The following is a 24,615-nucleotide window of genomic DNA, read 5'->3' on the forward strand; positions in this document are numbered from 1 at the left end:
CCACTCCCTATGAAAAAACCTAAAGCTCTGATACTAACTTTCTAATAAAAATATTAAAGGTGAGAGTTTACAGGATTTTTATTTATTCAGTTATCAAAATATCATAATCGTTTTTTTTTTTGAAATCAAGATCAACACGAGATTATAACTTTTAAATTTGAATTAATTGAGCAGAAACAAAGTTAATTTTGGGTTTAATAAAACTAAAAAAATGATATTTTAAGTCAAAAATGATTATTTTTTGTTTAAAGGATGAATATATTATTTCTTAAACCCATGTGGTGTGTTTTTGAGAGACCTAATACGATACAATATACTATGTCTTGTCAATTTTTTGTTTGTCTATATATTGATGTAACAGTTTTGATAGACAAACTCTTTTTAGAGTGTAAGGTTTATCAAATCTAGGAGAAATTTGGTTAATTTTTTATCGATTTATTTTGTTTTAATTCGGTATCAGACCTATTGTGTTTGAGGTTGATTTTATATTCTGATCAAGTTGTAAATTTTGATTGCAAGCAATCACATTCATGTCCTGTATTATTGATTTCATTATTTTGGCTAATAATCTTAAAATATATTCAATATACTCATTACATGACTTTTTTTCCATATATGACTATTGATTTTAATGACTTGAATGTGCTAAAGGTCACTCCCCTAGTTATCAAGGTCATTGCTCCTATTGGTACGATGCATGTGAGTCATGCTGATAAGCCGAAGAAATTCGACGGCTCAAATTTCAAAAAGTGGCAACAAAAAATGTTCTTTTTATCTCACCAGCTTGAATATAGCAAGGTTCATCAAAGAGGATACTCCCAAACCAGCTGAAGTTGACGGAGATGTACAGACTACTAGTGCTATTCATGCATAACACCATTCAGATTTTTTGTGTATAAATTATATAATGAATGATCTGACTGATTCGCCATACAATATGTATAGTAAAAAGAATATGCTCGAGAATTGTACGAGTCTCTGGATAGAAAATATAAAATCAAGGATGTTGGGGCCATGAAATTTTTTGTTGGCCGTTTCTAGGACTACAAGATAGTCTACTCCAAAACGATGACCAGTTAGGTTCAGGAACTCCAAGTGATCCTACATGATGTTCATGCGGAGGGCATTATGCTGAGTGAAACTTTTCAAGTGACGACTATCATTGAAAAATTATCTTCAGCTTGGAATGATTTCAATAATTATTTGAAACACAAATAAAAATGAGATGAACATGGAGGAATTAGTTGTTAGGCTTCGTATTGAAGAAAAAAAAACGACGTATTCGAAAGAAAGTTTTTCAATACTATTATGGCTAAGGCCAATATTGTCGAACAAAGACAAAGATCGAAGACAAATAAATTTACTTGTGGAGGTTCCGAGTTGGGATCTAATAAAGATATGTTCAAGAAAACATTTTCTGAGAAGTGCTGCAATTGTGACGGTCCAGATCACAAGGCTTCTGAATGCAAAAGGCTGGATAAAAAATCATGAGGTTAATATTGTAGAGGACATATCTAAGGATCTTTCAAATATGAACATATGCATTGCTATTTCTAAAGTGAATTTGGTAGGGTCGAATCCAAGGGAGCTGTGTATCTATACTGGTACCACCCATCACATTTTCTCCGATACGAGCATATTTGCATCTCTTGATGAATGAGAGAATAATGAAAAAAATTTAATGGGAAATTTTCATACTTTAGATATCAAGGGACAAGAGAAAGTAATCTTGAAGATGACGTAGATAAAAAACTGACTCTCAACAATATGATGTATGTGCCGGAGGTTCGAAAGAATTTAGTGTCTGGTTCGCTTTTAAACAAGTATGAATTTTGCATTGTCTTCAGATAAGGTTTTTTTTGTCTAAGTATGGAATATTCGTCGGTAAAAATTATGTAATCAATGGTCTGTTCAAACTCAATGTAATGACTATTAAATCAGTTATTAATGAAATTAATTTATCTTCTTACTAGCTTGATCTTTCAATTTGTGACATGGTAGATGTAAGGTCCAAAATACGATGACGTAATCCAACTGCATGCAAATCTAGGAAAAAAGAAAAATGACTAATTGAATTGTTTTAATTGCATTTATTGAATGTGATAGGCATGTTTACATGTTTAAAATATGGTTTTATATTAGAATGCGTAAAACTATGTTTTAAAGATATTCGAGACACGATCGAGAAACGAAGACCGGAGACCATAAAGGAAGAATATTTTTATTAAATGTTATTTTTAATTATTTAATATATAGTATATTCTATAGGTTATTTTCGAAAATGGTGCTTTTTTGATATGTTTTTACGCATCGAGTCGTATTTTAAAACGATAATCGATTTTTGAAGAAAACATGGACTTTTTAAATGCTCAGTTAATATTTTCGAAAATTTTTTTAAACAAAATATTTTATCTACACTGTAATGGACCTAATGAGCATATTATATTAATGTTATTGAGGCTAAATTCGTAACTAATTATTTATATCAAATTAGATGTTTTGAATAATACTGATTATTTATGGGCAATATTATTTTTAATTGATTTGTAATATACACCGGGTAAAATGAGAATTTAAATATAATTGAGATAAATTATTTTTTAAAACAATTATTATGCAAGCTAATATAAATCATTTGTTAATATAATAAATTAAATAACTTTTAGTTATGCTACCGACATTTATTTATTTTTTTAAAAAGGCGAAGCCCACTAGGTAACGCAACTCAAAATACATATTATCATTTCCCGTAAATTAACGAGATGCGAATGTATTGTTTGGATTAAAATATGTTGAATTTATGTTTAATTTTTTTTAATACGATAATCATCGTTAGATTTATTAAAATTTAAAATCCAATTATAATATTAAATATATGTCTCGGTGTTAAAAAGAATCATTATTAATAATATTATTATTTATATATTAATGAAGGAATTCCAGTAAAAAAAAGAAAAACAAAGTGAATGAAAGAATTGACCAAAAAGGACATAAATATTATGTCAGGCGTGACGTAAATCTACCTTGGGAGCCGCAATCACGTGATTATTTTTTATTCGCAATAATTAATTATGATGTAATGTATTTTTTATGGTCCACACGCTAACAAAACTATCTCTTTATTTATTTTTTATATTGTATTAACAAAAAAAGAAGAAGCCTTTAATTGCATTTGATTTGATTTTAGGGTAATTATATATTTACAATATATATATATATATATATATTTGCAAATTATGCTCCTAAGTTTTAAATTTTTGTTTACCAATAAATAAATCGGCTAAATAGTATCTTTGATTTATTTGTTGTGAATAATATATATCGAGTGGAAAAGGCAACGCATGCGTTCCGTTTCCTGTTCTAGTTCAGTTCGAGACACAGAATCGGGATTTTCTTGATTTCAAAATCGCTATGGTGGTGGCTTGTGATTTTTGCAGCGACCGGGTCGCCATACTCTACTGCCGAGCTGACTCCGCCAAGCTCTGCTTGCCTTGCGACCACCAAGTTCACTCCGCCAACGCTCTGTCCAAGAAGCATCTCCGCTCCCAGATCTGCGACAACTGCGCTGCCGAACCATCCGCCGTCCGATGCGCCACCGACAACCTCGTGCTCTGCCAGGACTGCGATTGGGACGCTCATGCTGCATGCGCTGTCTCCGCCTCCCACCAGCGGGCTCCTGTCGAGGGCTTCTCGGGGTGCCCCTCGGTTTTTGATTTGGCGGCCGGTTGGGGTCTGGAGCTTCAGGACAAAAGAACGGTGTCATTTGGGTGGGGCGGTTTACTGGAGGAGCTCATGGTGCCTAACGCTAGTTATACGGTTTCTGCGTCGAAGAGGAAAACTCCTAGCTGTGGAAAGCAGAAGCAGGTGATTTTGACACAGTTATTGACGATGTTGGAAGACGGCGGCGACGTAGACGAGGTAGCACCGAGTACTCCGAGTGGAGGCGCGTGGGGCCACGAGCAATATTACGAGGAGCAGCCACAAGGTAGTAATAAGCAGCAAAATGCGGATGCGAGGGTGGAAGGGAACATGATGTGGAACACCGGCACACAGGTTTTTATTTAGTACAATTGCTTCCCTCCGCATTAAATAATGAACATATGAAACATGGAATTTAGAAGACACTGTCTTAAAATTGAGACTTGGACTATTTGAACCCAAAAGTTATCTCATTGAGAAAATCATCTAAATTTATGTATACAAATCTCAAATATTTAATCCGGTCAGTGTGAGTCATAACAACCATCTTCATGCTCGTGAATGAACAATTGGAACGTGATATTTACTTTGTCGGGATGTCTATAGGCACATGACCGTAGAGCTAGGCTCAGATATCATGTTAAGATTGAAATTATGACATAACCTTAGGTTTGATTAAGATTGAGACTTGGATGAAATTCATCCTCAAAACTAGCTCAAAGAAGTCTATATACAATTTTCAATAAGATATCTAACATAAACAAATGTTCATTAAAAGGAACAAGTTTTCCTTGGTTATTTTATTCTTAGTATTCCATCATAACCGTGAGATGATCACTTATATTTCTTCTTTTTGAATGTGTGTGTTGTATATTTTGCTTATGCTTCTTATTAGGGATGTAAACAAGTTGATCTGACCCGAACAATATCATGTTCTGTTCGAGCTCGACTTGTTCATGGTATATATAGGTTTGAGCTCGGTTCGATCTCGATTTGAGATTTTATCATGAGGCTCAAGTCGTTTTAAAATCATTAAGTTTGCGAATAGCTCGAGTTCGATTCGTTAATAGCTTGTTTATCATGTTTAACTAGTTTGGATCGAGTTTGGCTCGTTAAGTGGGCTCGTTCTCGTTAAACAAGATCATTTTCGACCTATTTAAACAAGCTCGTTTTTTATCTCGTCGAACATTTTTAGTCAGGAGATCTGCTAAGATATGAGCTCGAGCTCAGCTCGATAAAATTATTGAGCTCGGAATCGAGCTTGATAAGCTTAACGAATGATCTAGGAAGAGTTTTTTATCTAGTCGAACTACGAGTAATTTGCGAGCAGTTTGGTTCGTTTACATAATGAAGTACTCCGTCTTATTGCTTCTTTTGTGGATCTAAACAACAAACCATCTCATTAAGTGATGATATGCTTGTTCCTTCTCGAGAAACTTGTGTAGTTAAGTTGCATTTGATTTTACAGATATGGGACTTCAATCTGGGGCAGCTGAGGGGCCATGAGGATCAGGCAAATGCACTAGAATTAGAAGCTGGTGGAAGTGAAATGCTCTACACCGTTAAATGTTACGGTGAACTACTGAAAGGGGCCCCGAAAAGAGGCGTGGAGCAATCTGGAGTTGACTGCTTCATTGCACACGATGATATGATTCCACTTAGCGTAAGACAACTTCATGATTGGATGTTTCTTGAACTTGCAGCATAATTTATCACCCACTCTCTATTTTCATATCACTGTAAAATTGCGTTGAAACATAGATCTCTTCGAGAAATCCTACATCTAGCCGAGGGCCTGCAACATCCGAGAGCAACTTACCATTCTCGAAGCATACGTCTGGCTCATGTTTAAATAAACCCAAATGTTTTAGTGGTTCGAAAGATATACAGTTCACGGATCAATCTATTTTGATTAAGTGCGAAAGTGTGACTCCTGCAATAACCAAGGCCGATTTGGAGCTCCTGGTGAAGAACAGAGGCAATGCTATGCAACGATACAAGGAAAAGAAGAAAAATAGGAGGTAAGTTATCTCATCTCTTTTTTTTTCAACCCGAGATTCCAGTCCGATGTTTCTTATTATTTCATATGTTAATAGATTTGATAAGCATATCCGGTATGAATCAAGAAAAGCTAGAGCCGATACTAGGAAACGAGTCAAGGGTCGTTTTGTCAAGGCATTTGAAGCTTCGATGGGAGGGGTGAATGGTAATGATTACGGTTGAATATCGGATTTTATACTGCTTGTACATATTTGTTTCATCACTTGATATGCATAATTTCGTGAGCCACCTCGCTTACTTTAAAACAACTGCGTAATAATTTGTTCACGAATTCGAGGATGTTCCTGTGACACTAAATGTACGCATGATGTGAGGAATGAATGGTGGGATGTATCTGAGTTATATCGGCATAGTGAGGTCTATTCTTCAACCAGTTAGTGTTCCATTTGCCTCTGAAGCTGTTTCATTTCGAGAGCCAAAATAAGAAAGATCTGGTCAGTAAAAGTGGGGCTTTAAAATTAATTTTTTTTTTTAAAAAAAATGACCCCAGCAAACGATCAATGTTCAAAGAATGCAGATATATGAAGGGAAGACCGTTGATCACGAGGAAGGTGGTAGGCCTGGTCAAATTTTAATTGACTCAATAAATAAAAAATATTAATATTGCAAACCTCATATTGGATGAGTTTGTTTATGCCGCAGCCTCTTGTCTGGATTAGAAGGAGAATAAGTACACATGTGCATATTAATTATCGTTGGAGCGGCCAAATGAGACGGGGTGGCTAGCAAGTTCAAGCTGTCGCCGCTATTTCATTTCATGTGTGCTTAGGGATGTAAACAAACCAAACCGTTTGTGAGCTATTCGAAACTCGATTCGATAAAAGTTCGTTTGAGCTCGTTTAACGAGGCTCGTTAAGATAAACAAACCAAATTCAAGCTTTACAGTATTCGGCTCGTTAGCTCGTGAACATGTTCGTTGGTAAGTTCATTAGTAATCTTTTAGATGCAAAAAATAATAGTTTTGATATTTGATTTATTGATTTTGTATATTATTTATGAAATATATATAAAAATTTATTAAATTTATTTATTATAATAAATTTACAAATTTTAATAAGAATAATATATTTTTCTTCAAATATATAATTTAATTTTTAATTAATTTAATAAAAATTTAAATATATAATTCATATTTATTAAGTTTGTTTAGGTTCGATAAGGACTTGAATAAGCTCGTGAGCCATGCATATATTTGTTAAATAAAGCTCGAGCTTGGCTCGATTACAAACGAACCAAGCTCAAACATTCAAGAGTTCGGCTCGACTCGACTCGATGTGTGCTTATAAACAAAACGAAAACCACAGTGAACATAAAATGATAAAAATTATATTTTACCACGGCGAGTTCAAATAATTCTAAGTAGACAAAAATCAAAAAATAAAAGGGCTGGAAATTTTAAAAAATAAAAATTCAAAATGTCAAATAATGAAATTTTAATATTAAAATAAATTATTTATTTTTTTTAAAAAAGGAAAAGATCACGTTCCTCCCACTTCACACAGCCACCTGATCGCGAGCTCCCACTGTGGAAGTCCTCATGGTGGCATTAAAGGTCCATATAATGCAGGAGGGTAACGATCCCGATGAGGTAATGGGACTGCTGGCAGAAAGTTTTGGGTCGTTAATACTCGGTGTTGTTTGTTGACATGTGGACCGGTCTGTTTGAGCGAGGGAACTTCTAAGAATGGATGGGAAACCTACTGGTGGTTGTTGATATCTTTCAGCGCTGATTGTGCATAATTTCTCAGTCACCATGTTTTTGTTCTTACGAAGAGACGGATGTGACGAGTTCTGTGTCATTCTGTCTTGTTTGAGAAATTTCATCGTCTGTCTCGTCCGGAGTGGAAGTGAAATTGAGGGAACAATAATAACATGGAATATAAGCAGGCTAACAGCGAGACCTTGAGAATCACAAAAACAATTCAAGAAAACTACCATTTCAATTACAGGTTGATCATTATAAATAATAATAATAATATGCATATAAGAACATAAACAAAGGTTTCGTTTGTGTGAGCATTTTGCTAATGTTAGAACTGAATCTCTGTTGTGTTTTTTTCAAAAAGAATCTTCTATACTTCGGAATTTGATTCATCCATCGTTCTTCTGTTTACAAAAGAATATACGAAGATTGAAAATATCACAACATTGCATATATCCATCCATTCCTTGCAACTACTTGTGTCCATCGAAATTTCCCTGACCATTCTGTCGTCTCCAGTTTTCACCCCACATCTTAGCCTCAGCAACAGCTCGTTCCCTCTCCAAATCTCGGTTCAACATTTTTGTGTTCTCTCTCGGAGAATCTTCCCTCCCGAATCCTTCCAAGTTCCATTTGCGTCCTGATCCAGATCCCCCCTCTTCGTTTCTCACCAATGTCCCCCCTCTCTCGTCTTTGCCTCTGTTATCATCCTTCTCCGCTGCACTTCTGCTGCTAGGACCAAATGCTATGCTTGCATCATACGGCTGATTCGCCAAATACGAGAGGGCGGTGACCACATCCCGAATCAACGGACGACCAGCAGCCTGTTCTTGAATGCACATGGATGCCACTGCTAGCGCTTGGTAAAGCCCACGAATTGGAAACTTACCTTCAAGCCTTGGATCCGCCAGTTTAGTGAATCTTCTGCGGTCGTTGAACAGTGGCCGTGCCTGTATTACACCAAAAATGCAGACCAAAGTTGACCTACGCACATATTTTATATTCCCAAATATTGTTATTAAAAAAAAAACTAAGTTTCTACCCATGACACGAGATTCTGTTCCCCTGGTGGGCGGTTGCTATCGATGGCTTTGCGTCCGCTGATGAGTTCTAGAAAGACAACTCCAAAACTGTAAACGTCGGATTTCACTGTCAACTGTCCAGTCATGGCATACTCAGGAGCACAATATCCATAAGTTCCCATAACTCGTGTGGACACATGGGATTTGTCTCCTGTGGGACCTAATTTTGCCAGTCCAAAGTCGGATAGTTTCGGAAAATATCCCTCGTCAAGTAAAATGTTGGATGATTTGAAATCACGATAGATCACTGCTGGATTCGCCTTATCGTGGAGATACTCCAACCCTTTGGCAGCACCAGCTGCTATTTTCATCCTAGTGTTCCAATCCAATGGCTCTTTATCAAGAGGAAGATCTGGGAAAGATTCATTCAAGTCTAATCGATAGTTTGAATGGGCATACTAAAACCGAGAATGATGGTAACAAGGGCAAGAAATATGCCCAAAATTTTTGTGGAAAAAGACAAACTTAAGCACAATTCTGTAAACCAAAAGTTACCAAAGAGGTGATCTTCTAACGATCCCAAGGGCATAAATTCGTAGACAAGAAGCCTCTGCTCTCCTTCGGCACAGTAACCAATCAAATTCACTAAGTTAGGATCATGTAAAAGGCTAAGAATGAGAACTTCAACCAGAAATTCTCTATTGCCCTGAAGCCCATTCCTATCCAGCTGTTTGACAGCAACAACCTACACGAGCAATGAAAAAATGTTTTAGATTAGTGTGAGTTATCACTATTTCTCTGAAGCCCGTTCTCCATGTTATGCTTGCAATATAATTAACTAAACCTCCAAACTTTGCAAAGTCATAAAATCACTTCATATAACAATGTTGTGGAACCGTGATAAGGCTTCTGTGCCTATAATATCTTAAAGTACTAGTTACCTGAGAATTAAACCTTTTGGACAAAAAAAGCAAAATTCATAGCATTTCAACATCCATATCCATTCATTAGCATAAGTTGAAAACAATTTACCCGACCATTTGAAAGCCTCCCTTTGTACACACGTCCAAATCCTCCTTCCCCTAAGAAACATTCTGGCCTAAAGCTATTCGTAGCTGTCGCTAACTCGCGGAAAGTAAAAATCTGTGCAGCAATCTGGGCATCAGGAAAGTCCTTTGGCACCGATGGCTCGCTCCTGACCCCAATGTTACTCCTAGTTTTTAGTCTATCAGCACCTGCAAGTTGCAACCAAACCAAAGATAGATCCTTCAAGCACACTTTCTCCTCTCGCTGTGTTTTAAGTGCTAGTAAAAGCTAGCTAGACACCAGGATTTTCGGAAAAATATACTCATCGGGGATTTCTTACTGTCAAAACATAGGCCACTGAAATCTGAATTATCTACAGAACCAAAGTTTGTACTTTATTTTAAAAAGAGCATAATTATCAACAAATTCTCTATAGTCGTTTGTCAGGGCATATAAAATTCACGAGTTACCACACCACCAATTACATTGTTTGCTGGAGAGAGAGCAACGACAACAAAAAAAAAAGAGATAATAATCCAAAAACGAGAGGATCTCATATTGAGAGGGCCGATCGAACTTTGCGTCTAACATCATGGGATCTATACATCAAACTCAACACAGATAAATTTGGTGGACAAAAATCAAGCAAAAACCATACAGTTCATAGATGAAAACAGAGAAAAGCGCAAAAATTAAAACGACGGCGCTGACCAGACGATAATTTGGATAGATTTGAAGGGATCTTGGGAAAGATATCTTTGCGATCATCACTCTCCTCATGGGGATTGAGCTTTTCCTCTTCCTTCGAATCAAAGCAAGGAAAGCAACCCATTACCTCCCTGAAATATCAAATCTTGAAAAAATCTAAGTTGTTGGATTGGAAATTTGTCCAACAGGTAAGATTTCATATGTGTAAGAAAAACAAGAAGAATATTCAGGACGTCGTACAAGTTAAGGAGCTACAAACAGAAACAAAAACTGGAAAAAGGTTCGATTTTTGGTAGATTGGAGTATCCATAGACACGACAGACAGGAAGACACGGTTTTAGCCGGCTTTTCATAGTTTCGTTTGAAAAGAAAGTTGGAGTTAAATATAAATCAATGGAAAGTTCTGAGGAGGAAGAGATAATAATGTCATAAAACTCGAGGAGCTCATTTGATGTTAATGTCGTGTTTAGATTTTATTTGATAAAATTAAATTACACTTTTTTAGTGAGTGAGTGAGTTGATTCAAATTGTTCAGCTTCATGTATTATAGTATATAACAAACAAAATCATATATTGGAATTTTTATAAGTCAATCAAATTTGGGTTTGGTTTGGTTTGGTTTGGTTTGGTCTGATCTGAAATCTGAATGACTAGTTTCAACTTTAAATATTTTAATTTTCAAGTTTGGTTTTGCCCTGGTGGTGTTAATAAATGTTATTTACCCTAGATGAAATAAAACTTATTTCAAGCAACTCGCCAGGTCCACCAGTCTGGCCCAACAACAAAATTTGGGTTGGGCCTCTCCAAACATGGGTAGGCCCTGAGACAATAATATTATATATATATAATCATCATAAATGTTTGGTACAATTCAATTTCGAGTCGTCCTCGTTTTTATTTTCTGTAAAAAAAAAAAATTAATAAAAATATAAATTCATGTATTATTATTATTAGTTACCAAACATATGACGACCGATGCAAGGTTGGTGGTATAATTAAAGCAATATGATATCCCCGCTTCGATAATAAATATTATAGATAAATTATTAAAAAATTTAATATAAGAACTAAATTAGTTTCGAGCTAGCTAGATTCAAAAGTCATTAATACGCTCCTTTTCGTGAACGCAATTACAGATATGCGCACATAAGAAACTAATTTATTTTAATAAAATAATGGATGTACTTTGTTTCCTCATGTTGAGGGACTCAACTCAAACATAATAAATAGTAGTCAATTATGTGATGATGATTTACATATTAAATTTGACAAAAATATTTAAAAAGTCTTTGATAAAGCTACTGCTTGTGTTATGATAGGTATATGATCTGCTCATAACTGCTGTCAACTGGGAGAGGAACATGTTTGCAGTTGGGCCATGCAAAATTCACGACACTCAAGAATTTAGGAAAATACGATGTCGTGCGAGGTATGCCTAATCTAACCTCTGAAATACCATATGCGTGTAGAGCATTCATAAAGGTAAGCAAACTCGGGTACTGCACCAAGGGTTGCAACATTTTGGCCCAATACGCTATCTTTGAATTGTTGCATATGGTTCTTATAGGTCCAATGGAAGTGAAAAACCAAAGTGGTAAAAAGTATTCTTTTGTTTATATTGATAATTTTTCATGTTTTAAATGTGTAAGCTTTCTTAGAAAAAAAATATGATAATTTTGATGCATTTAAGAATTACTTGCTAGGAGAACCAATTTGAACAATTTAAGCATTGGTAAGATCAAAACTTATCATGGTAAATAATTTGAGAGCTCACATTTTACATCTTTGTGCGACGAAAAATGTATAAGACATGAGCTCTCCGCACAAAAGGCCCCTCAATAAAACAGCCGAACGAAGGAACCAAACTTTGCAAGAGATTGCCCGGGTCATGTTGAGTTCCAAAAATATTTCAAAACACTTTTGGGCTGAGACCTTAAACATAACATGTCATATTTCTAATCGTGTATATTTAAAGAGTGGTTTAACAATGATATCCTATGAGATCATCATGAGAAAGATGTCAAACTTAAAATGTTTTCATGTTTTTGGTTGTGTATGTTATGTGTTAAATGACCAAGATCACTTAGCAAAATTCGAATATAAGAGCGATAAATATTTGTTCCTTTGATATTCAACTAATAATCGTGCATATCTAATGTTTAATTTAAGAAATATGATGAATATGAAATCAATTAATGTTGTGTTTGATGATCTTGCAGATTTGGCAGGAAAGACTATCGAGGATGATGTAGATAGTTTGCTGGAAATATCTGAGTCACTGGTCAACACGGATGTTGTGCTCAATGTTGACACATGCGACAACGCCTCCACTAAGACTGACAGAATCCAAGATGATGTACAAAGCAACGAAACACTAGATAATGATGAGGTGTTAACAATGTTGTGAAAGATATTCCTAGCAAAATTCAGAAAGATCGCCCTCATCACAAATCACGAGTTATACATGTAGACATGCAAACTCGACGGAAGGAGAAAGTTGATTACCAAAAGATGATTGAGTTAGTATGCATGACTTCTGTATATTGTCATGTAAGACACTCATATTTCTCTCACACATTGACCCAAATAACATTAATTAAGCATTAAAGGATGAATTTTAGATAAATTATATGCATGATGAACTTGAACAATTTTTCCGAAATGATGTGTGAGATCTAATTCCAAGACCTAAACATTGTAATGTGATTGAAACTAAATGGATTTTTAAGAATAAAACGTATGAGTCAAGAAATTTGTTAGAAATAAAGTTTGGTTGGTTGCTCAAGGGTATACGTGGGTTGAGGAGGTTGATTTTGATGAATATTTCGCTCATGTAGCTCGCGTTGAGTCAATCCGACTGTTGGTTTTCGCTGCACGTCATATGATGATTAAAATTTATCGAATTGATGTGAAAAGTGAAATTTCAAACGGCATTTTGAATGAGGAATTTTATGTAAGTAAACCAAAATGATTTGAATATCCACGCCACGTGGACCATGTCTACAAGATATAGAAGACATTGTATGGATTGAAGCAGGCTCCACGTGTATGGTGTTGTAGGCTGACTGAATATTTGCTTAACATAGTAGGCTTCAAACGAGGTGAAGTTGATAAAACTGTTTTTATTCAAAGGTTGAAGGATTAGACACTCACATATCAAATTTATGTGAATGATATAATCTTTGGTAATTTTATCATAATCAATGAGTTATCAGACTTGAACTTGTGATATTTGAATGAAATCCTAATTTTCTTGATATGCAAAATGAAAAATTGGTTAGGAAATGAGCGGTTTTTTACTGGGTTAAATTTTGTTACCGTTGGACATGATATAAAAGTTTTGATTAGTGGATTATCTGATTTTGGAATTATTATCGTTGGATACAAGTGTATTTATTTTATCATTTTTCTATTCATTTTCTATTTGTGATCATTAATCTAACTTTTTCTCTTAAATATGTCTTTGCGCTCATCATCAGCATCGTAAATTTTATCTGAATATTTTGCGTTTATCCCATAAATTACAGGCTGTCAATATGATCCGCATGACATAAAAAGTTAAATGGATGCAAGCACTGTTGTTCCACCATGTGTGGCAACACCGTCTAATGATCCTCAATTTGGAGAACAGGTCAACCCCCTGCCGATGGTTGCAGTCACAGAAGAACAAGTACCTCTAGCATCAATTTCTTTTGGCCAGTTGGGAAATGAAATCAATGTCGAGAACTTGCCTGATTTTGAAGCACTCAATAGAGTTTTTCTTGCTCTGTCTCAATTGCACAGATCAAAGGGTACCGCCCTAATTTGGTTCCATAAAAAAGATTCAGACACAAAGGTGAATCTTCATCTACTCCCTCTCTACTCGACCTGGACTTAATCTCTGGTGATGATTCGGATGAAAAAGATTTTGAGTTGGTCGCTCGACTAAATAGCACTATAGGTCCGAAGGACATTGGTCTGAATGAGGATGGAAGATAGCTCTGACTCAGAGGAAGATGTTTCTATCGAGGGACCGAGCAGTGTTTCTGATGAAAAAGAGTCACTTGCCCAGTTTCTTCTCAATTTGAGAGAGGAGAAAGCTATAAAGAAAGTACATACTGAAATTGAATAACCTGATGTAGAGATGCAACAAGAATTTGATGACAATAGGCCAGGGAAGTCTGATACCTCTGGCTCTGACTCTTCGGAACATAATGCAGAAAATGATGATGAGTTAAGTGAAGACTTGGAGGATGCTGATGATGATATATATATGACATTGAGGATGACGACGACATCACCTCAGATAACATCAACACTTAAGAGTATGACTTGAGTAAGTCATTCTCTCAAAAATTTTACTCAAAATTTTCAGTTTCTATGTAGCCTATCTATGTCAATCGTGGGATTATTGGCGAGAAAAATGTGGATGTTGACGTCTATGGAAGGAAAAACTTTATTTTGTTTCTCAAGAATCAGGGGCTTCTGTCAATAGTTACTATCGTGTCTCCATACTGCCGGAAACCTATTCTAGAATTCTTTGTGAAACTCTCATCCATTGTGGGGGATGAAATGTCTGTTAATTATGGACGAGTGTATGTACGCAATCGTGTGTACCGATTTAATCCTACTGTGATTAATAAGTTCTATAACACTTCGACTGGTGAAGAAGAAGGTTTGCTCCCTGACATTCATGAAATAATTGATGTTCTCACTGGAGGATTGATTCGAAGCTTTCCTGATCATCCCAAGAGATTGTATGTGGCAAAGTTGGCTCTTTTTAATTTCGTGCTTCACAAAACAGTCATTCACAACTGGACACCATCAACCAATTCCGCTGTGATCACCAAGCCACAAGCTTTTGTACTGTGTCACTGGCCTTGCATCACTTTTAACTCTGGGAAGATGATTTTTAATATCGTACTACAGTTTGCTTATGGACGATTCAAGTCAACAAAGTTGTTTATTATATCTTTAGTCTATGGTATTCTGGAATCTAAAGCTTTAATAAGAGATATTGATGAAGATCTCTATGATGTTGGTGAAATGCTAAAGATTACCTCAACTTACTATAAAGGAAATAAAAAGTTGGACTTTCCCTGCTCTGTTCCTGGTGTTGCCCCGATGTTTGCTACACTGCCTCTTCATCTACCTTGAACCTTGCTGGTTTTATTTTGTTGTCCTCTCTATTCTACAAGCTCAAATTGAGTTTGGCTCCACTAGCACTGATTTTTTAAACTAACAAGTTTTTCTAGTGAATCTTTTGTCCCGATCGAGGCAACACACAAGTATGAATATTTGTGCATGATTAATTATGTCTTATTTTATTCATCAAAATTTAATTATGTGATAAATTATATTATTTCGGTGCATATTATGTTAAGATTTACAACACTACACACATCATTTATATTTTATTCACGCAATCTCCATCTATTTAGTACTTTTATGTCAAACAACTCTTTCAAACTTGTTATTAAGCATTAATGTGAATACTTATTAATCATTTAATTAGCTTCACCAATATAGATAGATAGATATAATGAAGTATCTGGCATTCACATATAGCAGTTGGGACTGGGAGATGGAGCAATAAGTGACATGGAGCGTTGGAAGCATTATACTAGCTAGCAAACAAGGAAATTAAATTAAATTCAATGCATATGCATATTTATTTATCGGTAATTTGGAGAAAAATACCTCTGTCAATGATTTAATTAAGATTCAGTAGCCAACAGTTTTTTTTTGTAATTTAATACCTGACAAAAGACCAACTTAGTTTTTACTACATGTTTTATGCATTTTTACATTTTTACCCTTTTTAATTAATAAAAAATTATATAAATCTCTAATTTTTGTTGGTCATCTTCTCTTTCCACTCATCATTCCCGATGTATTTTGATGACATGTACATTGAATTAAAATATTTTTTATTTAAAAAAATACAAATTCATAACTAAGCATTGAACTTTTTGAAATACTTAGTTTTACTTGCGAATACCTAATTTCAGTTTTAAAATACTTAAATTGGTAAATTAGATACTCAGAATGAGTATTAAAATACTAAATATTTGAATATGCAACGTAAGTTCACCAAGTGCTCGTATTTCCATCTAATATCCATTTGGATGACATGTTCATTTCATTTAATTATTTTTTTTTATTTTTTAAAAAAACAAATTCACAACTAAATATTGAACTTTTTCAAGTATTTAGTTTTACTTGCGAAATATCTAATTTCAGTTTTAAAATAATTGATTTGGTAAATGAGATACTCTGAATGAGTATTAAAATACTGGATATTCTAATATGCAACGCAAGTTCACCAAGTGCTCTTGGATGACTTGTTCATTTCATTTAATTTTTTTTATTTAAAAAAAAAAATTCACAACTAAGCATTGAACTTTTTCAAGTACTTAGTTTTACTTGTGAAATATCTAATTTTAGTTTTAAAAAACTTGATTTGGTAAATGAGATACTCAGAATGAGTATTAAAATACTGGATATTCGAATATGCAACGCAAGTTCACCAAGTGCTCGTATTTCCTATCCAAGATCCATTTGGATGACTTGTTCATTTCATTTAATTATTTTTTTATTTAAAAAAAAACAAATTCGCAACTAAGCATTGAACTTTTTCAATTACTTAGTTTTACTTGCGAAATACCTAATTTCAGTTTTAAAATACTTGATTTGATAATTGAGATACTCATAAAAGTTAATAAAATACTGGATATCCTAGTAGGCAATGTAAGTTCACTAAGTGCTCGCATTTCCATTCAAGATGCATTTGGATGACATGTACATTTCATTTAAATATTTTTTTTATTTTTAAAAGAAAAACAAATTCAAAACTAAACATTGAATTTTTTGAAGTACTTAGTTTTACTTGCGAAATACCTAATTTCAATTTTAAAATACTTGATTTGGTAAATAAAATACTCAGAATGAGTATTAAAATATTGGATATTAGAATATACAACGTAAGTTCACCAAATGCTCGTATTTCCATCTAAGATGCATTTGGATGATATATTCATTTCATTTAATTATTTTTTTTATTGTTAAAAAAAACAAATTCGTAACTAAGCATTGAACATTTTCAAGTACTTAGTTTTACTTGCGAAACACCTAATTTAAAGTACTTGATTTGGTAAATGAGATACTCATAATGGGTATTAAAATACTGGATATTCGAATATGCAACGTAAGTTCACCAAGTGTTGGTCTTTCTTTGGAAGATGCATTTGGACGACATATTCTTCTCATGTGATATCTATTTTGTAAAAAAAAAAATTCAAATTCTCAACTAAGCATGAAACTTTTAAAGTACTTAGTTTATTTGATAAGTACCTAATTTCAGTTTCAAAATACTTGATTTCATAAATGAGATACTCAGAATAGGTAATAAAATACTGAATATTTCTAATATGCATTATGATGCAATTTCAATGCAATTGAAATTTTAACAAATACATTGTTCATCACTCTCTATGAAATAAAAATAACAATTTATTTCGGTATACAAAGAAAGAACTTACTTTTACTCCGTGACAAGTATGCTACTATATTTTTGTTAAAAGTAAGTGCTTATTTTGATCTACAAACAACTTACTCTTACTTCACGATCAGTAATGAACTGTGTTCATTTCTATAAATGACATGAATAAGTATTCTAATGAATCTTAGTTGGAAAAACCAACCATGACTGAATTTACGTTGCATATTCGAATATCCAGTATTCTATCACATATTATGAGTATCTCATTTACCAAATCAAGTATTTTAAATTAAAATTAGGTATTTCGCAAGTAAAAGTAAGTACTTCAAAATGTTTCATGCTTAGTGATCGAGCAAAACCTTCATTGTAAAATTCTTAGTAAAAATAAATAATATTCAAGCTCGAAATAATCGCAAGTGCACGATGTCAAGTAATAATATAGTGTACAAGAGTACGAGTATCGTTCCTCTAAGGACTGTATTTCTCCATTATTATTCTCAGTTATTCAATTTTTAACAGTGATACTTCAGATGATTGTTTACTACTACGATTATTAAATAAAAACTCAATGAAATGGTTCAAGGATTAAATGATGAAATAAATAAAGCTAGAATGATTGATTAAAGTTCAATGAGAAATGAATTTGTTGAGAATCTCGGTTCACCTACCCCTCGCTAATCTTCTTAATTCGTTCGACAATGATCTATGCTTTCGACGAGATTTCCTATCAAGGGTGAATTGCATGTTGTTTTATTAAATCCCCTAGCTTTCGACCTACTGGACTATGACTATCGACATGTATCCGACTTCATATTTATATGTAAATTGTAAATCCATGAATTATGCTACTCGTTCCTATCACGGGCTATTATCTCGAAGAACATTGTCCGAAATTCTTCAAATCTTCGCTCCAAGCCTTTTTTCTCTTTCAAAGCCTTGTGGCTGTTAAAAAGTCCTTGAACATGTTATCCAAATGCATCTTGGATGGAAATGCAAGCAGTTGGTGAACTTACGTTGCATATTCGAATATCCAGTATTTTAATACTCATTACGAGTATCTCATTTACCAAATAAACTATTTTAAAACTGAAATTAGATATTTTGCAAGTAAAACTAAGAACTTGAAAAAGTTCAATGCTCAGTTGCGAATTTGTTTTTTTAACAATAAAAAAGTAATTAAGTGAAATGAACATGTCATCCAAATGTACCTTGAATAGAAATGCGAGCACTTGATGAACTTACGTTGCATATTCGAATATCCAGTATTTTAATACACATTCTGAGTATCTCATTTACCAAATCAAGTATTTTAAAATTGAAATTAGGTATTTCGCAAATAAAAGTAAGTACTTCAAAATGTTCTATGCTTGGTTGCGAATTTGTTTTTTTTAAATAAAGAAAATAATTAAATAAAATGAACATGTCATCCAAATGCATCTCGGATGGAAATGAGAGCACTTGGTGAACTTACGTTGCATATTCGAATATTCAGTATTTTAATAATCATTCTGAGTATTTCATTTACCAAATCAATTATTTTAAAATTGAAATTAGATATTTCGCAAATAAAACTAAGTACTTGAAAAAGTTCAATGCTTAGTTATGAATTTGTTTTTTTTTTAAAATAAAAAAATAATTAAATGAAATGATCAAGTCATCCAAATGGATCTTTGATGGAAATACGAGCACTTGGTGAACTTACGTTGCATATTCGAATATCCAATATTTTAATACCCATTCTGAGTATCTCATTTACCAAATCAAGTATTTTAAAATTGAAATTAGGTATTTCGCAATAAAAGTAAGTACTTCAAAATGTTCTATGCTTAGTTGCGAATTTATTTTTTTTTAAATAAAAAATAATTAAATGAAATGAACAAGTCATCCAAATGCATTTTGGATGGACATGCGAGCACTTGGTGAACTTACGTTGCATATTCGAATATCCAGTATTTTAATACCCATTCTGAGTATTTCATTACCAAGTCAAGTATTTTAAAATTGAAATTAGGTACTTCGCAAATAAAACTAATTACTTGAAAAACGTTCAATGCTTAGTTACAAATTTGTTTTTTTAACAATAAAAAAATAATTAAATGAAATGAACATGTCATCCAAATGCATCTTGGATGGAAATGCGAGCATTTGGTGAACTTACGTTGCCTATTCTTTTTTTTTTGAAAAGTACGTTGCATATTCTAATATCCTGTATTTTAATATTTATTCTGAGTATCTCATTTACCAAATCAAGTATTTTAAAACTGAAATTAGGTATTTCGCAAGTAAAACTAAGTACTTGAAAAAGTTCAATGCTTAGTTGCAAATTTGTTTTTTTTAAAAATAAAAAAAATTAAATGAAATGAACAAGTCTTCCAAATGGATCTTGGATGGAAATACGAGCACTTGGTGAATTTGCGTTGCATATTCGAATATCCAGTATTTTAATTCTCATTCTGAGTATCTCATTTACCAAATCAAGTATTTTAAAATTGAAATTAGGTATTTCGCAAGTAAAACTAATTACTTGAAAAGTTCAATGCTTAGTTGCGAATGTGTTTTTTTAAAAACAAAAAAATAATTAAATGAAATGAACATGTCATCCAAATGGATCTTGGATGGAAATACGAACACTTGGTGAAATTTCGTTACATATTCGAATATCCAGTGTTTTAATACATATTTTGAGTATGTTATTTACTGAATCAAGTATTTTAAAATTGAAATTAAGTATTTCGCAAGTAAAACTAAGTATTTCAAAGAGTTCAATGCTTAGTTGTGAATTTTTTTTAAATAAAAAATATTTAATTCAATGTACATGTCATCCAAATGCATCGAAAATGATGAGTGGAAAGAGAATAGACCAACAAAAATAGAGATTTATGTACTTTTTTATTTATTAAAAAGGGTAAAAAAGTAAAAATGCTTGAAACATGTAGTAAAAACTAAGTTGGTCACTTGTCAGGTATTAAAATACAAAAAAAAAATTGATAGGTACTGAATCTTAAAAAAATGATTGACAGATGTATTTTTCTACAAATTACCCTTTATTTATTGCATGAGGATATTAAATAAATATTAGTAAAAACTACCTAAGTAGACTTTTTAATTGCTAACACGTGTTGAGACAACATGAGACGAATTAAAGCTGGCGCCCCCCACACCATATACATAATCACATATCCTCGGACAAAAACTTTTACTACTCTGTACCTTTAATTCTTTGATTATCTGTTCTGATCACAAGCAATATAGTATTGTACGTAATAATGCTATATTACCACCATTCCAAGTCACCCAAGAAGATGGAGGGAAGACCTCCAAAAAAGTTGGTGTTAATAACACCGGGCCAAATCTCATTACCATGACCCCGGAAGAATTGAAAAAGATGATATCCGATGTAGTGAAGCAAGCTATGGCCAGGAAAGAAGTTTCTCAGCATGTTACACCGCTCGAAAATAGACAAGAGCGTGAGCAGGAGCAAGAGCAGGAGTTGAGGGAGGAGGAGGAGAGACATGATGCTGAGGAGTCCAGTGCCGGGTCCAAATCTCCAACCGTGGCGGAAGAGTTGCTGGAGCTGAGGCAGAAGATGAAGGTCCTGGAAGGACAATTGGAGAACCGGAGCACTTCCAGGACAATCACTAGAGGATGCCCATTTGCTGACATTATTGTCCGGGAACCCCTGCCTGGAAATTTCAAGTCTGCCAAAGTAAAAGACTATGATGGAAACGCAGACTCTGAGGAACACTTGGCCAGATTTGAGAACATGGCCATGCTGCACTGTTACACTGATAGAATAAAGTGTAAAGTGTTCCTAACAACATTGGTAGATTCGGCTCAGAGATGGTTTGAGGGTTTGGCCCCCCAGAGTATTAGTTCTTTCAACGATTTCCAGAAGTTGTTCTCGCACCATTTCAGCAGCAGCAAAAAGTACAAGAAGACTGCTTTCAGTCTTTTCGAAGTCAATCAGAGCCCAGAGGAAAGTTTAAGGGCTTATATTCGAAGATTCAACCGAGTGGCTCTGGATGTCCCCACTTGTGCCACTGAGACAAAGACTACCGCATTTACCCAGGGCTTAAGGGAAGGTGAGTTTTTCAAATCACTGACCAAGAAGGTGCCCGGCGATTTCGAGGACTTATTATCCCGGGCAGATAAGTACATCAATACGGAAGAGGCTCAGAAGCAGAAGAGGGAGGCTGTAAAAAAGGAGAGAGGAGACCGGGTATCTAAGCCCGAGGAGAGGGGGCAAAAGAGATGTAATCCAGGGCACTTTTCTCAGCACGTGCCTCTGGAGATGGCCCGGGAAAGGGAAGTACAAGAATGCAGTAGGGACCTGGCCCCGGACCATCAATTATCCTTGCCAGAGAAAAGAGGATTTTGCACTTTCCACAAAGTGTGTTATCATAACACCGAAGATTGCAAAACATTGAAGGAAAATTATGCCTTACCGTCCATCCCGGGACCCAGTCACAATAACCAGAGGCCTAGATTGCCACCTTGGACATCTCGGCAACCAGGATCCAGTGCCCGAGGAGGAGGTATGAGGAATAACCCGAGGAGTGAACCCGGGAGAAGAAGGGATCCAGAGCCCGAGAGGAAAAATAATTCGACCCCTACGACGGGGTTGATTAAAATGATATCAGGAGGCTCTACTGATGGAGACTCCAACCGGGCGAGAAAGTCGAGAAGTAGGAGAGAGTGTATGGAGGTAGAGGGAGCAAGGAGGAACGAGGCGGTCATCAGTTTTGGCCCAGAAGATTTGATAGGGGTGAATCTGCCCCACAATGATGCCCTGGTTATCCAAGCCCGTGTGGCAAATTATGACATTTTGAGGGTCTTTGTTGATTCAGGCAGTTCTGTAAATGTGATTTTTAAAGATGCCTTTGCGCAGATGGATTTGCAGGGTTTTCACTTGGAAGCTGTGGAAACTGCCCTCTTTGGCTTTGATGGCCACGTGGTCTACCCGGAAGGGGAGATTGTCCTACCACTAACCCTAGGCTCTCAGGATCTCAAGAAGACAGTGATGACCTCTTTCACTGTAGTGGACTCCCCATCTTCATACAATATCATTTTGGGGAGGCCGGGTATGAATGAATTAAGGGCTGTGGCATCCACTTACCATCAAAAGATAAAGTTTCCCGTGGGAGCCCGGGTAGGAGAAGTTAGGGGAGATCAACCTTCTTCCCGAAAAATGTTATGTGGAGGCAGTCCGGGTTGATCAGAGCAAAACCAAGAGAGAAGGGAAGAAGGCAAGGATGGATGAAGTTGGAGGAGGAGTGGTGGAGAAAGGGGAAGTACATTTTGTAGCAGAGGAGGAGCAGGAGATGATAGAAATCGGACCAGGCCAGCAAATCCGAGTGGCTCGGGACCTCAATGCATCCACCCGGGTTAGTTTGATTAACTGTTTAAAAGCTAATATTAATGTATTTGCCTGGTCTCAGCAGGAGTTGACAGGGATTTCTCCCCTGATATCGGAGCACCAACTGAACATTCTCCCGAGATCTCACCCGGTGAAGCAGAAAAAGAGACACTTTGGTCCTGAAAAGGACAAAGTTATTGATGAGCAAGTGAAAAAGCTGCTGAAGGCCGGCCACATTCGAGAAATTCAATTCCCCAAATGGCTTTCGAATGTGGTGCTGGTACCTAAATCCACCGGGAAGTGGCGAATGTGTGTAGATTTCCGCGATCTCAACAAGGCTTTCCCTAAAGACCATTACCCCTTGCCCAGGATTGACCAGCTGGTGGACTCCATCTCGGGTTTTGAACTATTGAGCTTCATGGACGCATACCAGGGATATCATCAAATTCCCCTGGCCAAGAGTGACCAAGATAAAGCCAGCTCATCACCTCGGGAGGTACATTTTGTTATATTGTAATGCCTTTCGGGTTGAAGAATGCAGGGGCTACTTACCAGCGTCTAATGAACAAAGTCTTTGAGAAGCAGCTGGGACGAAATATGGAAGTCTATGTGGATGATATTCTGGGCAAGTCCAAGGAGGTTGCAAATTTCATCATTGATCTGGAAGAAATATTTGCCACTCTAATGCATTACGGGATCAAGCTTAACCCTGCCAAATGCATTTTTGGTTTCAAGAGTGGCAAATTCTTGGGATTCATAGTGACAGATCGAGGGATCGAGGTGAATCAAGAAAAAGTCAAGTCCGTGTTGTGTATGCCATCCCCCCGATCTGTCAAAGAAGTACAGAAGCTGACCGAGAGGATTGCTTCCCTGTCTCGATTTATATCCCGGTCAGCACACAGGAGTTATCCTTTTTTTCAGGTTCTAAGGAAGGCCCAGCAATTCGGGTGGGATGAAAAATGTGAGCAGGCCTTCCAGGACTTGAAGATTTACCTTGCAGAGCTCCCAGTGTTGGTAAAGCCGGAGCCCGGGGAAAAACTATTTGTTTATCTATCTACTACAGAGTATGCTGTCAGCTCAGTTCTGGTAAAAGAAGAAGGCTCTGATCAAAAGCCTGTCTACTAAGTCAGCCATGCTCTAAGTGGACCCGAGCTCCGGTACAGCGAAGTGGAGAAGATTTCTTTGGCCTTGATCATGACCGCCCGTAAGCTAAGACCCTACTTCCTGTCACATCAAATCATTTTTCTTACCAATAGTCCTCTCGGCAGGATTTTGACTCACTCTGAAGTATCCGAGCGAATGATCAAATGGACAGTAGAGTTGGGGGAGTATGACATTGAATACAAACCCCGGGTGGCCATCAAAGCACAAGCTCTATCAGATTTTTTATCCGAGATGGTCCAACCCAATGAGGAGGAAGTATGGAGAGTATTCGTGGATGGGGCGTCTAGCCTTGCTGGGTGTGGAGTAGGGGTTGTGATAATATCTCCCCTGGGAGAAAAGATTAAACTAGCGTTGAGGATTGACTCCCAGGGTAACTAACAATGAGGCCGAGTATGAG

At 35.5% G+C, this 24,615-nt stretch overlaps 3 protein-coding genes across 5 annotated transcripts; 2 read left to right on the top strand and 1 right to left on the bottom strand.

Annotated features, from left to right (window-relative positions):
* The first annotated feature begins 3,306 nt into the window (after window positions 1–3,306).
* Window positions 3,307–6,225, top strand: LOC142542117 (zinc finger protein CONSTANS-LIKE 14). Its single transcript, XM_075648565.1, has 4 exons — window positions 3,307–4,053; window positions 5,168–5,362; window positions 5,461–5,720; window positions 5,796–6,225. Exons 1-4 carry the CDS (start codon window positions 3,412–3,414, stop codon window positions 5,920–5,922), a joined length of 1,224 nt encoding a protein of 407 aa, XP_075504680.1. The 5' UTR covers window positions 3,307–3,411; the 3' UTR covers window positions 5,923–6,225.
* A 1,494-nt stretch (window positions 6,226–7,719) lies between these two features.
* Window positions 7,720–10,609, bottom strand: LOC142542118 (serine/threonine-protein kinase PBS1-like). 3 transcript variants are annotated; one of them, XM_075648566.1, is made up of 5 exons: window positions 10,222–10,609; window positions 9,517–9,719; window positions 9,040–9,229; window positions 8,505–8,917; window positions 7,720–8,412 (listed from the first exon to the last, which is right to left on the bottom strand). In XM_075648566.1, exons 1-5 carry the CDS (start codon window positions 10,340–10,342, stop codon window positions 7,936–7,938), a joined length of 1,404 nt encoding a protein of 467 aa, XP_075504681.1. In that variant the 5' UTR covers window positions 10,343–10,609; the 3' UTR covers window positions 7,720–7,935. The 3 variants fall into 3 exon arrangements, with proteins under 3 accessions (XP_075504681.1, XP_075504682.1, XP_075504683.1); XM_075648567.1 differs by having other exon boundaries at window positions 8,505–8,896; window positions 10,222–10,608; XM_075648568.1 differs by having other exon boundaries at window positions 8,505–8,896; window positions 9,522–10,609.
* Window positions 10,610–21,059: 10,450 nt separating this feature from the next.
* On the top strand, window positions 21,060–22,913 carry LOC142541295 (uncharacterized). The gene has a single exon (XM_075647852.1). It carries the CDS (start codon window positions 21,060–21,062, stop codon window positions 22,911–22,913), a length of 1,854 nt encoding a protein of 617 aa, XP_075503967.1.
* The last annotated feature ends 1,702 nt before the right edge of the window (window positions 22,914–24,615 follow it).

This window comes from Primulina tabacum, chromosome 4, assembly GCF_025594145.1.
Source record: "Primulina tabacum isolate GXHZ01 chromosome 4, ASM2559414v2, whole genome shotgun sequence".
NCBI lineage: Eukaryota > Viridiplantae > Streptophyta > Magnoliopsida > Lamiales > Gesneriaceae > Primulina > Primulina tabacum.